The 17,291-nt window shown below is 38.1% G+C and overlaps 1 protein-coding gene across 1 annotated transcript; it reads left to right on the top strand.

Moving 5' to 3' along the window:
* Nucleotides 1-344: 344 nt before the first annotated feature.
* LOC140340019 (glutathione S-transferase P 1-like) lies at nucleotides 345-13,737 on the top strand (the record flags this gene model as incomplete). Its single annotated transcript, XM_072424957.1, is given in 6 exon segments — nucleotides 345-462; nucleotides 1,694-1,729; nucleotides 3,972-4,084; nucleotides 9,738-9,825; nucleotides 11,089-11,192; nucleotides 13,630-13,737. Coding segments are annotated over 6 exon segments (450 nt in total), but the record flags the coding sequence as incomplete, so codon positions are not given.
* Nucleotides 13,738-17,291: the final 3,554 nt, after the last annotated feature.

Raw genomic sequence — 17,291 nt, 5'->3', positions numbered from 1 at the left:
TCCTTTTAATTCTCTTTTTTGAATGGTCAAAATAAACAAGAGCATAAATGATATACAAATAATTTTGCACTATACAGGAAGCATGGCGTACAGAGGAGTATATAAAGTATGCACAGTAAGAAAGTATATAGAATGGGTAAATTATTCTCATTTTTTCTTCAATCAGAATGTAAGCAAGCATTATTTCCCTGGACAAAAATATTTGATTTTCTAATTTGTCAAATGAAACTTTGTACCTAGAATTGTTTTTACTTTTCTAAACGAACCAGAATTTGAAATAACCTCTACACCTTCTTACATTACAACTTCTCATAAATCAGTGACTTTGGCCAGTGCATTATAACCCTCCTCTCCATTCCTTAGGTAATAAAAAACAATGACTCAGCATTCTGCTTTCAATAAAAGCCTGTGGTAGACTGTCAGGTTTACTGCACTTCGATCTTTTCACCAAGACAAACAACAGTAAGTAAATCTGTCTAGGGGAGTATTGGGGAAATAGGGATGTTTTACTTTGATATATTTTATTGATTATTGATTTATTTTAATTATGAGACAAGGCAGTAATTAGGACTCTATTCTTTTGTTTCTTTTTTGTGGGTGTTTGTTTGATGGCTTTTGATGCTCTATTGGGTACCTATTGGGTACTCAAATGCACAGGTACCTTCAAGGTAATGGCTGAAATGTATTTAGGCAAGTGAGCTGAAGAATTTATACCAGCAGATTAGGGATCAATCTTTTTGGAGTGCTATTCAGTAGAACCTCACAACAGTAATTATGTTGTTTGGGGTGTATCTTGCAATAGGAACCATGTGGAGGTGTAACTTTTGTCATCACAAAGCTTACATGACCAGCTGGGGATTGTAGAGCAACTAAACAATAATTCAATATAAACTAAAAAAATAAATTATTAAAAAAAAAACAACACTAGACCAAAAACTGTGGCAAAATATGATTGCAAATTAGTATAGTAATAGCTAGTATAAAAGTAGTAGCTAGTATAATAGCCCTAAATAATGTTAAACGTTATTCAAACTAACAGAATCAAAATTAATTCTTATCTCCCTAGACGTCATTTTTCAGTTCCTTTTAAAACACCTAATTGCCCACTATCTAAAGTGCACAGCTGTCACAATAGGAAATAAATATGGAATAAACAAGTATTATGAGCAAATGTCAGTGGAAAAAAAAAATTATTTAATGAAGTCTAAACAACAAGGTTGAATACTATCCATAATGCCTATTTTTTAATCACAATTAGAGTTTATTTTTCAGAACAGGCTTTCTTATTAAAAGTTCATCTGCATTTACTGTTAGTTCCTTTGCACAGTTCCACAGATATATGCTCAGCCTGACAGTAAACACTGCCTAATGCCATTTCCTATAAGGGTGGCAACGATGCCGCACGACACCTAAATTAAAGGCAGTTGCTACCCTCAAGGTAAAGGAAGTGTTTTGCTTACTTTATAAGGCATGTACAAAACATAATAACCAGATTTGGTACCTCTTTTAGATTGTCATACAGGAGCCTTTAGGTGGATTTTAAAAATTGGAAAAATAAAAAATAGGTTCTGTGTCCCTCTATAATAAAACATTGATTTAGATAAATATGATTGTAGAAATCTCATTATATTTGCCAGCATTACTAATATACCCTTCTGTTTAAATTACATAATTATTATATTTTGTCTTGCAGTGTCTGAACTAGTTATAACTTATTTTCCAGTTAGAGGTAAGTTGATGCTCTTTACTCATTACATAACTAAGTTACCATGACCAGTACTGCTGTGAAAGCGTTGTATAGCATCCTTCGGGGGGTGATACAGTTTGAGTGCCACCTTGCACTATTTAAATCTCTCCAATTCCTTCAGGAACCAGCAGAAGCAATGAGGATGAACAGTGGAAAGAAACATATAACACATTAGAATGATTGAGAGACTCAGAAATATATGAAGTTGAGGGTATCAAGTGGAAGCCTTGGGGTGTCCACCTAGGCAACACCCATGCCAGAAATCATTAATAAACCTAAATCAATGGCTTCCATTTGCCTGCCATATTTGTAAAGAAATAATATATGGTAATGATGTAAGCAGCAATGATCTTGATGCTTTGTGATACCTTTTTTTCCAATAAATGATCCATCTGGTGGGTACAATCTATCTACATTTTGGAATGCTTTTTCTACCCTTATGTTTTTGTAGTGAAGCAGTCTTTACTCCTGTACTAGCCCATTGCTATAGATATATGTATGGTCGTATATAGTTGGTGAGAAGAAATGTTTATTTTGCATGTGGTGGGAAAGATGAAGTTGGAAAGTAGATGTTAGTAGAATTTGTTGTGGAAATAAGTAATGTGTGTATGACTGCTAGGAAGACAAAATAAATAGCTTGTATGGCAAGTAAATAATGTAATAGCATACCAAGCTGCCCCTTAATAAATGCCATATATACATTGTGGGTGAGCGCCTTGTTTATTTTTTCAGTAGGTTATTCCCATATCTGTTCTTGCTGGTTGCCATGATGGTGGCAACACCACTATCTAAGGTTATGTGTGGTTACATTAAAACCAAATTATTTGCCAGATGCTGTTGACTTTTCTGTATTCTTGAGTTATTTATTGTTTTGTATTATTTGCACTTAGGCTCGGGGGCGGGAGCTCCCCCATATGAATCTGAGCCTTCACAGTCTCCAAACTAGTGTCCTCGCTGATAAAGTGAGGGGTTTTTGTACCTTATAGTGTATACCCCAAATTATCCCCCTACCGTAGTTCATTTTGTTAATTCTCCCTCAGCTTAGCAGATATCACCGAGTATCAGCTTGAATTGAATTTCGTTGAATATTTTGTATTTCCCTTCCAACTTGCCTAAACTAACCCATCCCTCCCCAGTTCTCTGTATCTCATTTGGCTTGATAACCGCCCTACTACTTAGAGATCTAGTTGTCCCCCAGAGTCTGGTCCCGGAGAGGCGACTCTTAAGTTCACCTCATTAAATGTCAAGGGTTTAAATACTCCAGAGAAATGCTCTTCCCTGTTTTCTGAACTCCATCGATTTAGAACATATGTGGCGTTTATTTAGGAATCAAACTTGGGGAAGGTCAAAGTACCTAAACTCTGGAATCGTAGATACTCAATAGCGTAATATAGTTACTCCCCTGACTCCCGCTCAAAGGGTGTATGTATGCTGTTGCTTGGACTTCCAAGAATCCCTTTCCCTTGATTTTCCTTCCCCCTTATTTTTTGAAGTGCTATAATGTTTAAAAACTTGTTAATAAAAATAAAATGTTTAAAAAAAAACTTATTTCTAACAACCAGAATGATTTCTCCTTTTTTGGATTTCAAGCCCTTTGTTTGATTACTCAGCCCATTTATTCCTAGTATACAGAAGAGTGATACTGTGCAGAGTACATACAGAAAGACAAAACAGGTATTGTTATTTAAAACCAACCAGGCAGCAGACACACATCCAGCCTAAATGGAAGCTCCCTTTGTGCACCAAACAGTTACTTGACTGTTGGAGATACTTTGGTTGGATGTCACTCCCTGGATGCAAACTGACCTTTGTTTTGGCTTTGTTGTTTTTTTTTTTATTTTTAGGATGTATGTAATGGGCTGGATAGTAAAATATCTGCCAGGTTGCCAGGTGACCAACAAAACAGTTTGCTGGGTCAAATTCTGGGTTGTAGAGCTCACTTTGTTGGAGACCTCACTTACAAAAATATTTTGTTCAATAGATAGAAAAAAAATGGTGCCAGGACTGAGGGATGAAACAATTCACAGTTCAATACTAGCATTAGAAAGTATTATTTTACCAAAAATGGACACTAAAACCTTTCAGTGGAAGAAGTAGGGGGATAAAAACATGCTTAGGATAAAAAGTCAAAGCTATAAATTGAAGGTAAAAAAACAGAAAAAAAGAAATGTGGGGATTCCTACTTGATGGTTGTTTCTAATTTCAGACATTTATGTACTTACAGGGAGAGCAGAGGCTTCACGACTCCTACTTGCTGATCAAGGAATTTCTTGGAAAGATGATGAGGTGCAAATGCAGGACTGGGCCTCTGGCAAAAGAGATCTGAAGAAAAAGGCGGTAAGATATTTCCTCCCAGCACAATGGTGTATTTTATATTCAGTGCTTTTAATTGTAATACATTTACAAATAAACCAGCCCCATTTACGGTGTGTGACTTCAGATAAATAGGAGACTCTTCAAGATGTAATGCTCTTGACACATTTCACAGCATTCCAGTCCACTTATTCAGGAGCTCCACAGAACCTATATATTACATTTGAATATCTTTTTAATAATTAAGATAAATAAATGGGATATATGTGACATACCCTATTTATCTGGAGTCACACACAATAATGGTAGAAAGGTTTTTGTGTTTTTGTTTTTAAAATGTTCAGAAATTAAATAACCCTGTTTTATTTGATGTTTTAATAAAATTGGTAAAAATTAGTTAATGTGATTAATTACTCCCTTAAAAGTTGCATATGTGTTTATCTATGTATTGTATTTGATAAAGGGATGTGGCAGTTACTGATTGATTAACCAAATGAAAAAACATATCCCCATAGACATATATCAAAGACACCTCGCCAAAAAGGTTACAGTGCTGGGCAGTAAGTACCTTCTCCCTCTCCACAATGCCAGCACATGCTTAGGACAGAAGTGAAGACGCGATGAAGAGAGACTGGGTCCTGTACCAAGTGATAGTATTACAGAGGTTTTATGAGCCATTTCAAATGCAGTGAGCCAGTCTAACTCCGGAAACTCCCTGCCCAACTCTCTATGCCAGTATGCTTGGGAAGTCTTTTATCATAAAAAACGATGTACGTTTCGTATATAACAGATACTAAATGGCATGGTACATCCGATAGAGTGCAAAATTGATCGAAATAGGTTAATTGCCTGTGTATGTGTGAGAAGAGATATAGGCCCTTAGAAAATATGTCCAGTTGCCTGCTGAGTAACCATGACTGTGATCCGGTGAGTCTACCCTCTGGCGGGCCAAGTGTAGGATCTATGAAGTGTCAGACCTGAGGCCAAAACTCTCTGTTCTATTCTTCTAGGTTTTTTAAGTAAGTTTAACAGCTAGATGGTATAATTCAAAATGCGGTAAACCCATACCTCCTATTTGTTTGCGTCTACAGAATAAAATGTGTTTGAGCCTCAGTCTGCAGCTGCCCCAAATAAAGTTTATGGAGAGTGAGCACAGTGTGGAAGAAAACTTTTGGAGGGGCTATAGGTATGGTCTGAAACACATACAGGCGTTTGGGCAGCGTCTATTTTCAGAAAGTTCATCCTGCTGAACCACAATATAGTGAGGCTTTTCCAGTGATCAAGATGCTTGGTCAGGGTCTTCAGCAGTGGAACATAATTAAGTGTATACAGTTTGGATGGATCAGAAGGAATGGTGACCCTGAGGTAGGTGATGTGTGTGGTGAACCAATTAAAAGGGAAATTGTGAGAGATCTGTGTAGCTAGTGAATGGGAAAAGTTTACGTTCCAAGCCTAGTTGTTGGCCAAATCTAGTAAATTTGAGGAACAATGAGGGGAAGTAAATCAGAGGCTGTGTAACCTAGATGAGTACATAATCTGCATAAAGGGCTGCCTTGTGGTGAATATTAGGGTTTTGAATCCCATGTAATGAGGGATTATTGTGGTTAGCTTTTGCTAGATGTTCCATGACCAGAGCAAAAAGGAGGGGGACAACGGGCAACCTTGCTTGGTGCCGTTGCAAATAGTCAAGACATCTTATCGGGGATCATTACAAGTACCCTTGCCGTCAGAGAGTACAGAAACATAATTTTGGTCCTGAACTCCATACCCACACCGATCTGCCGTAAGGTCAGATCCAGAAACTGCCAGTGGACCCTATTAAAGGCCTTCTCTGCATCTATGGAGATAAGGCAGTTAGGTATCTTTCAGTTTTTTAGCATAAGAGATCAGATGTATAGTTTGTGTAGTATTGTCCCTTGATGAAACCCACTTGATCGCTGTGTATCAGAGAAGGGAGGAAAAGGGCCAGTCTGTTAGGTAGGATCTTAGCATAAAGTTTGATGTCAACATTGAGTAAAAATTTAGGTCAGTAGCATACAGTACAGTCCTTTCCAGGCTTTGGGATACAAGAAATATTGTCCAAAAGCATTTTTTTCCGCACCTGTTTATCCAGTCCCCGCCCAGCTGCCTGTTAGCCTCACTATATAAGCTGTGTTCAGACTGACAGTCCTTGCCTTTGCAATAGGTGCATTTACTTGAGGCTCCAGCTTGTATCTATTTCCAAGTGCTGATATCCTGGTTCTGACTCTGGTTGTTCTGACGTTCATTGTTCGCCACCAGCCCTGGCCTGGTCCTGTTCTGGTTTTCGAGTTTGTCCACCGATTTGGTTCTAGACTTTGAATCTATCTGCTGTCAGCTGCTGTCTGCAGGGGTGTGTCTGAGGTCCGTAACCTGGGCGCCGCCCGCCGCAAAGTCCATTACTCTCTGGTGAACGCCTGGTGGTTCCTTAGACTCTGCGCCTCAGTTCATACCTCTGTTAAACGTGCAGATTGCACAGAGGGTCCACTTCCCCACACTTGTGGCAGATCCTTGACAGGAGCTTTCTGAGATCATATATGGTATTTAGGAGGTCTGGGATGTAGCACCTGCTACAAGTGTTTGCCACATTTGTTTGCAAACTTATAATAAAGCCATTTGGCTTTATCTCAGGCAATGATGGATTGGGTATCTAAGATTCTCAAGAGTTCTCTAAGGGTGTTGGATAGGTGAATAGGGGTGCCTGGCCACAGATCTCTCTTTTGTCTTCTTTTAGACTTATATTTTAATCCTATGGGTACTTTAACTTTTAGTTAGTGTTTTTTTGTTATTTTAAAAATTCTGAGCTTTTATGTTGGAAATAAATATAATTAAAGGTGCCACATCCAAATTGATTGTAACAATAAACTTTTTTGGGATATTGACATGAACTTTTAATTGCCCCCTTTTTCATTTATTCACATTATCACATAACACTTAAATAAAACCATAATTTTATTTATACATTAAAAATCTGAAACACATCCTCTCATCTTTATCACAAATGCGCCATTATACAAATACAGATTCAGTCCCAATTTCTTCGATGCATTTCGCAGATTCTGCTTCTCCAGAAACCACAGGACTGACATCAGAGTAAATGGGGATTGTAAAAGTTTTAAAGATTTAAATAAATATTTAAAAAAAGGATTTATTATATAGTGACACAAATTGATAGGACACATGTCCAACAATGGGGCAATGGTATTATTATTACTAATATTATTATTACTATATTTAATAATATTAATAAACAGGATTTATATAGCGCCAACATATTACGCATTGCTGTACAATAAATAGGGATGTTGGGAAAAATGCTTTACTGAACTCATCAATTATACCAATAATAAAAAAATCCAAGGTTATTGGTGAACCCTATTTGTATCCCAAGCAACTTATTTCAGATTCATCTATATAAGACAGGGGTGCTCAACATAAGACCGGATGTGGCCCGCAGAGCTGTCAGATCTGGCCCTCTCCTCATTCCCTCTCTGCTCTCTCTGCTCTCTCTGCTCGTTGTCCTGCGGGGAATGGGGCGCACGCATCTCTTATGTTTCTGTATGAGATTGTGCTGCCAGCAGAGGGAGCTGCTCCCTGTCCACCTTGTACTGTGAGATAATCCCAGCAGCAGCATGAGTGTTGTGTTTGTGTCCATGTAGAAGTCATTATCCTCATGTATAAATTCACATATCACCTTTACTGATTGTCATAGAAATGTGAAGTTTTCAGGGTACACAGGGGACCCTAAGAGCTGCTACTAAACCAATTTAAGCCCGCTACACATAACAAGTTGCCAGATATGGGCACTGCCAATTGTCTGTGTGCTGTGGTGACCATTAAAATTCACAAAACTTCAAGGCTGCATTCAGGTTGGTGGTGAGGTTGTGGTGTGGTTATCCTTTCCTCATGCCATGGAACCCTGCCTAAGGGGAGACGCCCAGTATAGCTCACTGCCGCCTGCAGTCAAATCTGCAGACGCTGCGGTGTGAGGGACTGAGCGGCTGGTGAGCTGAATGTTACACATAGCTTGACACTTACCTTCTCTGAACCCCAAATTCTCTGAAGCAGAGGGATGTTGGCAACGTAAAATGTAGAAGCCAGTAGGGAATGCCTTTTGTACCCCACTCTTCCCCATTAAAATGTTATACCCATCATATCATGCCTACCCATAGCTATCCCTTTACTTTATTTGAACCCCAATCTCTGTGTAAGAAAAGGGAAATGTATCTGCAAGTGCAGGCCACTTACCTTCTATAAACCCCAATATCTCTTTAACTTTAGAGGAGAATGTAGGACCTCTCCCACACTAAAATGTCATCACTCCTACCATACCATGGTGCCATGTCACAAAAAAAGTGTCTGCTTATGTTCTTTGAATCCCAACTTCTCCTGAAAGGGGAGTTGTAGGTATATTAAACTGTAGGATAAGTGGGGCAGTCTTGTGGATAACTCCCTTTTATTGCTGCAGCACCATCACAAGATAAGAAAAACTTTACCTGTCATAGCATGCTACCCTGTCACACTTATCTGGCCACTTACCTTCTGTGAACCCTAATTTTTTTGAAACAGGGAGATGTAGGGACCTGGATATGTAATAGTAAGAACATGTCCCCCTTGGCTATCTGTCACATGAATTACATTTCTCTGGAAGTATCCATTGCACAGATTCTTGATTTGTCATTTCTTTTTCTTTCGATAAGTTTTTATTGAGTTTTTAAAAAAACAGTGAACATGACACATAGAATTAACAGTACAGACAAACAAACAAACAAACAGTGTATATATTACAACCTTTACCCGCCTATTGGAGCCAATGAGACTTGTAAGTCAGGGGGTGATACAAAACAAACATTATAACATCTGGGGAATCCGTATAGTAAAGAAAATAATATATGTAGACAAACCCAACCCCTAGTCGAAAATAAACATTCCCTCTTACAACAGAGCATCTATCCATTCACCAGGTAAAGGCTCTTCAAAAGAGCAAAAAAACAAAAAAACCCAGACAATACAGACATATAGGGAGAGGAAAGGGAAGGAAGGGAATGGGAAGGACCGAATACCACCCGATAGGACTATAGGATTACCAAAGTCGGCCCCCGGATGAAAAAAGTTGAGTACCATTGATATAAGAAAATACATTGAATATTAATATTCTGATGTTTTGTCTAACAGATGGGATTCATCAATTTACTTTAATGTCAGTTCTGTGATTCTTGAGGAAGCAGAATTTGTGAAATGCATCACAGAAATTGAGACTGAATCTGTATTTGTACATTTTGAAAAGAGTTTCCAGATTTTCAGTGTATAAAAAATTGTGGTTTTATTAAAGATTTATGTGATAATGTGAGTTCATTTAACCACCTAGCTGGTATGCCCGTACGAAGGTCGGGCAAAAAAAAATGGCTAGGATGGTTAACCCCGTAATTTTTTTCATGAAAAACAGTGGATCACTTTTGGTACAGAAATCTAGACCTCAGTGTAACGCTCAGGTGGTTAAGAAGATGATGTCCATGTCAATATTTTTATTTCTTCAGAGGGGTACTCCATGCAAGGTTTGGAATGGCAAACATGACCAGAAAGTTTGAATGGTCAAATTTATTTTGGTATATGTCTAATATATTTTACTGGGACATAATTTGATGTTGTGTATTTACAGGTCTTTGGGCAACTGCCCCGTCTTCAAGATGGAAATTTTGAGCTTTATCAAAGCAACAGCATTCTGCGATATTTGGGGAGGAAATATGGTAAGGCAAATTCTAACAGTCATAGTGAATGAGTTGCTTCTTTTTGGAAAAAAAATAAAATATTTCCTTTCAAAGAGAGGAAAGAAGAAAACCATAGGTTGTCAAAGAACAACAAAAAGGTGTTTTAGTTGTCAATTTTAGTTTACATTGGCCTAAGTACAATGAACAATTAAATATACAATACCAGTTTTTTTGAAACATGCAAAAATGCAAGTACAGTACACAATATTAATGGTCATTCACTGAATAAATCATCAGAGTATATTTGACCAGTATAAACTATACAAGGGTATACTCTATATGGTGTGGCTGGTTAACATCACCATAGCCACTGATAGGTAAGGATGTACTATAGCCGTGTAACGCCTCCTAACCTGACACATTTTGCCTAGTTTGGCTTCCTCAGGGGTATTCCATGGAGACTTTACGGTCTATAGGGGTCATAAAATAGGTTTTTTTATTAGCATATATTTAGTCTACCAGATATTATCACAAAAAATTGTATATGTAGCAAACATTTTATTTGATTATCAATACTCTATCCCATATGTACACTGGCACATTTTACATTTGACTAAAGTTTCAGAATATATATAGAAAATATAAATATATAACAGTATATAATGATACATAAACATTGCATTATTGTCAACATAATGTCTAATAAAATTCTTCCATGGTAGATGTCTTGTTATTATTATAATAAATGCAGGTCTAATTTATGTGAATGATGTTCATAGTGATGGTAAAGTGGGCATGTATATCCATATAGATGCATACATACTTTTACATATTTATATATATATAGTAGTATTTATATGGTAAGTATTATACTCCTATTGTAGTGGGAATAACTGAAATATGTATAGATCACTTACGTATATGATGGATAAAATATCAAGAGAATAATACATTCTAGGTATTTTCTGATAGTTCTATAATTTACAGTAAAATTTTATATCAAGGTTTTGAAAGACATTTGATACACACAAATTGAAATTTGAGTAAAGTTTTTGTCCTGAGTTCAGTTTTATATATGAACATCAGAAGAAAAAGTATGTGAACAAGTCTACAGTCACTTATCAGAATATGTTTTTTAGTTGCTCAGTGTAGTAAGGCTAATATAAAGTGATTTCTGATTAACTTTTAGGAGTTCTGCATATGTCTTTACCACAAAGAAATCCTTTCAAAAAGCAAACGTTTTAATGAACAGTTTATAATGATATAATGGAAATTTTAAATGAAATTATTTATTTCTGGCAGGAGTTGCTGGCAGCAACGAGCAGGAGAAATCGGTTGTTGAAATGGTGAATGACGGAGTAGAGGATCTGAGAATGAAATATTACAAATTTCTGTTCATAGAGAATGTACGTATGCTACACTATCTGGGGTAAAGATGATTGGAAGGCCAGTTATGGTAAAATGTCTTTATTAAAAATTATTGGCTGCATGGTTTAGATGAGCATGGTATTGCAACTGATCGATGATCACCACTTTGGCCTTTACATTCCGTGATATAGTTGAGTAAAAACACCCAGGATGCAAATGTGTGCCTCAATACAGCAAGAATGACTTGCTGGCAGAACAGAAAAAAAAATCATCCAAAGTAGAACAAAACATATAAGCCAGCAGAGTACAAAAGAACTGATCGATGATCACCACTTTGGCCTTTAAATTCCGTGATATAGTTGAGTAACAAAACCCAGGATGCAAATGTGTGCCAAAAGAGTACAAAAGAAGTAAGAAATAAGACTAGTTCTCCTTAACCACAAAGTTCTATTCACTGCTTTCAGCAGTGATAACTCAATATGGTGCAGAATGTATTTATTGCTGCCTGAGGGTTTATTGAGGAAGTTCCTGTAACGTTTTGTTCTCATAAAAGCCAAGGACAGGATGAATGAAAATTTACATTGAGGACACAACAAACAATAAAACGCTAGTAGTGGTTGTGATATTGTGGATAACAATAATTCCTGATCTTCCATTTAAATATAAAATTGTCTTCTTTTTAAAATATCTTTGTCTGGAAACTGTCCCTCTAGCCGACTAGGGTCATAAATTTCCCCTTATCAGGTATTTCTTTATCTGACAACCAGTGTCCTTCCAGACCCTTCTGTTCACAACACCTGCTGTGACTGCCTGGTCTTTGTGTCTGCAAGATAGAGTGTCTCTGATTGAACTCTGAACTGTATTTTGAAGCCCATGTATTAATAATCTTTATATTTCTAATATATTATTCTGTATAAAGTAGTAGTTGGCTGATTTGTAGTTGGATTCTTATGGTGAGCATTTTGAGACCAATAATTAGTCTCCTAGGCCTCAGGAAAGCCTGGAAACCATACTTAGCCTGTTCTGGTGAACCATAAGTCCAAGACATGCCTAGTTTGGTCTCTGTGAACTCCCTATTTTGTAGTGATTAATTATCTGGGGGTTGGTATTTCATAAAACCTCTACTTTTATATTAATAATGGCTAGAACAAGGGCCTCTTGGGAGTGTCTACAAGCATCATAATCTATGTTGACACAGCCCACACCCTATCTTTGGATGGCCATATGGTCCTAACAGCCACCTCTGTTGTTGTCATAGAAAAAGCCATGTTAAGCTGCATACACACTTGCAATAATTATCGTTGGAAATGAACGACTAACAACCGATCGTCTGATAATTGTTAACAAAAACAGGGCACAACGACTGGCCAACAACGCCGACGAACGAGGATTGTTGCTGGAAACGAACGACCGTCCCAGCGGATCTGAATAAGTGACGATCGTTCACTATCTATTGTGTGTACAGTTGTTCAGTGATCGTGGATGTTTCTGCAGTACACTTTCTCCTGTACATGTCACTTCCTGCATCGTTCAAACGATCGTGTGTGTGTACACTACTTGTGGATTATATTTGAATGATCGTATCGTTACAGCATGTACAGAATTGTGCACAATACGATCATTCAAAATATTCGTACATAGTCGTGCATAATCATTGGTCGTTAGTTTTCTAACGATAATTATTGCAAGTGTGTACCTAGCTTAAGTCTAGCAGAGGGAGCTCTCACTGATACCATCTTGTTGCTAAGGAGAACAGCACTGACACATTGAGCGCTGCAGGGAGCCCTGTGACTCTGGCTATTAACTTGTACTTTACACAGCAACCTGGACCAGGAAAACCAACTCTACCTAAGTATTATTTCAGTTTTCCTTTTTATTTTATGCTGTTGCTATAGTTCTGTTATTGCTTTTTGATTAGTCCTTATTTTTCTGTAATTGTTTTGGCACTGTTTTTGTATGTTTTTACTTATCAAATACTATAAAAAGTGTAAGCTGAATCTCTGAATGTAAAAATAGTGTAACTTGTTAATTTGAAGACTCTAATATAAACATTGTGATAACTGAGACATCCCTGTCTGGAGTGGCAGTGGGTGGCACAGAGAGTAATAAAGAAGCAGAATCATAACTGTGGTTGCCAAGGGTAATAGTGCGTCTAAGCACATGGGGGCAGTCCACCTGTGATGGTGTGTGTGGCAAGGGGTAACAGAGTGAATAACCTTGCCCCGTGATGGCCCTTCTCAGCCTACTGGTGCGTGGACTGTTACTGAGAGTGCTGGAAAGTCTATGCGCAGGGGTGCGGACTGGAAGGGCTTTCGTCACAGTGGTTTTTGCCTTTCCCTTATAAGCAAAGCAATTGGCAAAAATAGCAAGCAGGTCTGGATTAGAAAGAAATGCTTATTTACCATGATACAAATAAAGAGCTGTAATAAATATAGGTATAGAATTTATATTTACCGTTTGAAATATTTCTTATAGGAGGCAAACAAGGATAAATATTACGAAGAAGTGTCTAAGCAGCTTAGTTATTTTGAGAACATTTTGTCAAAAAATGGCAATGGGACCAAGTTTTTAATAGGAGATGGTGTAAGTATAAATACAATATTCAACTTTTCTTACATGTCATGGTGGAACTACAGGTTTTTCTGGCAGTGATGTTGCCTAGATTTTAACTTTTGGCCAGTCTTGGGTTTGTTACTCTGACACCACACACTTTCCAAAAGTCGAATCACATCTCTCTACAAATAAAACATGTTTTGGTTTGACTGCAAGACCCAAAGATAATTTTCTATAAGAAATAGACATTGGTGCTCATTGGTGGTAGGACCCACATCTACTGTACGTGTATCCCGACAGCTTTAATACTCTATTACAGGCAGGATACACTTAACAAAGTATTTTTTCTACTATTGCATAAATAGGAATCTTACACGGGAAAGAAGCTCAACTCTCCACTTCCCCATCATGAACACTGCCTAATTAATAGTCCTGCTTAGGAAAGGAACACTTGTGATAATATCAGGCCCAGGAGCTTGTCAGACTGCAGTGGTCCAACATTTCAATATGCTGGAGTTTTTTTTTTTGTACCTTAGGTTGAGACAGAGTAGTTTAGAAAAAGTATGATGTTTTTTCACAGCCTGACTGCATTTCAGTTATAAATTAAGGGGGTTCATTACAATGTAAAAAACAAAAAAAAACTCCTGTATAGGTCCTTTACTTTGGAATGTCAGATTCTCTATTTTATAAATAAAGTTCAATGAGTTTCTGACTTTTTACTTAGAGCATGTTTACTATACATTCACACAAATTTATTATTACCCATTATAATTAAGTGGTGAATCTGCTTTCTAAAAACAAGTTTTAAAGGCTTATGAGTACAGGAATATAGGAAATATATCAATATAGCACACCCTAGAGATGTCACCTTTGTAACCTCTAAATTCGGCACACAATATGTATAACTATATAATAAGGAATATATTACATTGATCTAGGCCAGCGTTTTTCAACCAGGGTTCTGTGGAAACCTAGTGTTCTTCCAGAGGTTGGCAAGGGTTCCTTGGGAAGTGAGTAACTTGTGACTCTTGAGTCAGTTTAACTGACACTAATGATCTTTTTGGCTATATGAAAGGGTGAGATTCTTCCCACTGGTCAGGAATGTAAGATACATTCTTCCCACTGAGTACCACACTAGTATATTGTGAGCTAAAGATATAGTAAATACAACAGGACCCCTGAAGATTTGAAGGTTTTTTTCAAGGGTTTCTCCATCTTATAAAAGTTTGGGAAACACATACAAACACACAAATTACACAAGGCAAAACTGCAAAACATGTAGCATAACAGATCATTTTAAATGACAAATAAGTATAGTATGACTAAACCAAGAAAAGCTTGCAGGAGAGCTATCGGCATACTAAGTACTAAGTACATAGAGATTGGATCTGTGAATAAGATTAGGGCATTAGTGAAGTAAAAATATTTCAGCCATCCACTTTACATATCTAGCGGTAGGTAATCACATTGAACTGGTCTTGTTCTTGTATTTTGTTTGGAAATGTTCTTCTGGCCGACAATCCTGGGCAGTGTCCCACTGCAGTAGAGCGCACTTGAATCAAATACCTCTGGAGGCCGCCCTTGCAGCAGCAGAAGAGATCTAGCACTCTGCGGCTTGCGGCATCCTTGTTTCCCCTTAGCTGTGTTTTCCCTTTCGGCATCTCCTGCACTGAGACTGCACAACTGAAGGGGATTTAGAGCTCTAGTGCAGCTGATTAGCAGAATGGTTCCTGATCAATCCTATGCTGGCATTTGCTGCTGGATCCTTATTAGTGTTGGTCGAATATCTCACTATTCGATTCGACAGCTATTCGATCGAATAGGAGGATATTGATGGGGTGATCGGGACTGTGAAGAACTGCAAGAGCAATCAGGGGAGCAGAGCTGACAGCTCCGCTCTCCTGATTGCTCTTGCAGCCCTTTACTAGTTGTATGTGTTCTTGGATAAAGTTTCTCTATCCAAGAACACAGAAGTCCTGTGTTCCTAGATAGAGAAACTATATCCAGGAATAGGGATAGTGCTCCCTGATTGGCTGAGGAAAGCTTTCCTCAGCCAATTAGAGAGCATTAGAGGTTTTGAATAGGGAGACTTGCCCCCTGCGGATCGCACACTGTTATAAATGAATGCGACTATGGCTGCATTCATTGAGAAGGTCCCCAGGGCACTAGAGGCTAAATGGGGACAAGTATCCCCATTCATTCACTTCTAGTGCTCTGTGATTGGCTGGGGAAAGGAAAATCCTGATGACACTTGAACTGTCATCACAGTTTACCTTTCTTCAGCCAATCACAGACCACTAGAAGTGATGAATCGGGAGACTTGTCCCCATTTAACCTCTAGTACCCGGGGGATCCCACACTGACAGCAGAATCATCCTGTCATTGTGGCATAACCCGTAAAAAAAAAAAAGTTAGTAAAACAAATCACACACATTCAATAAATTACTTTAACATTAATACCTCTTTTTTAACACATTTTTTTACACACAAATTTGCGCCATCAATTCCTATATTTTTTGGGTCGGGTCTATCTAAATTCGAACAGCCATATTTAGGGGGAATATAAGGACAACCCAAATTCGAACACCAAGACTAGTCCTTTTAGCCTCCCTGATCTCCAGTGCCTGTTGTAGGGTTTAGCTGGGCTAATCTGTGCTAGAGAGTTTCTTGTAGGGTTTAGCTGGGCTAATCTGTGCTGGAGAGTTTCTTATGTGATTTTCTATTGCTGATCATTGCCTATTTCCTGACCTATCCTTTATACGCTGCCTGTGACCCCAACTCTTCTTGTGCCTACTCCCTCTGTACCTCGTTTGGTGGACTGATCACCCACGTATGACTTTGGCTTTGTACTCCTGATTTGCCTAGTAGATCTTGACTGCTTATTCTGTGGGCCCCTGGTTCTCTGCCAGCCCATCCCCAGACACCATCTCTTTGCGCATTAGGTCCTGGGAGCAACTGTGTGCTGGGAGACGCAAACAGTCTCCCGAGGCTGAGCGGAGGCTTGGTAAAGGTGAAGACTGCAGGTTAGTTAGGGTAACAGGTGTCTGGTGAATACTGGTGCTGACCAGTAATGTTGAAGATGTTTTCCTGTCCCCCACTAACACTGTGAAATCTGTAATTTAAAACTTCCTCCTTTTATTAATTATGCTCCAAGGGGAGCAAATGTAAGACTTCATTGGCTTGTTACTTTTTTTATTTTTTGAAAAAATTACTATTATATTCATCTTTCTTTGGATTTCTTTTTTCATCAGGTCACTATGTTTTTGAACCCTGTTATCCAACAGATAGGGCCTGATTTTTTAAAGCTCACCATACCTGAAGAGGATACACTTCCATCAATGAAGCTGGGTGAAAACATTTGCTGGATTGGCAAGATTGATAAAATGGGTTTTGAGTGCTCTTTTATAGTAGCAGAAAGTAGGAGCAAGCCGAATAGGACAAGGAAGACCAGAGAGTTGAGACAGCTCTAGAAAAGTCTTGGAGCCATGCGTATGATGAGGTTATGAGTGAGGAAGACAGCAGTAGGTCATTGGAGGAACGAAGAGAGCGGCTATGGGAGTATTTTTACCAGGTCAGAAAGGTAA

The sequence above is a fragment of the Pyxicephalus adspersus genome, chromosome 10 (assembly GCF_032062135.1).
Source record: "Pyxicephalus adspersus chromosome 10, UCB_Pads_2.0, whole genome shotgun sequence".
Lineage (NCBI taxonomy): Eukaryota > Metazoa > Chordata > Amphibia > Anura > Pyxicephalidae > Pyxicephalus > Pyxicephalus adspersus.
This window is presented reverse-complemented; position numbering and strand designations above follow the sequence as displayed.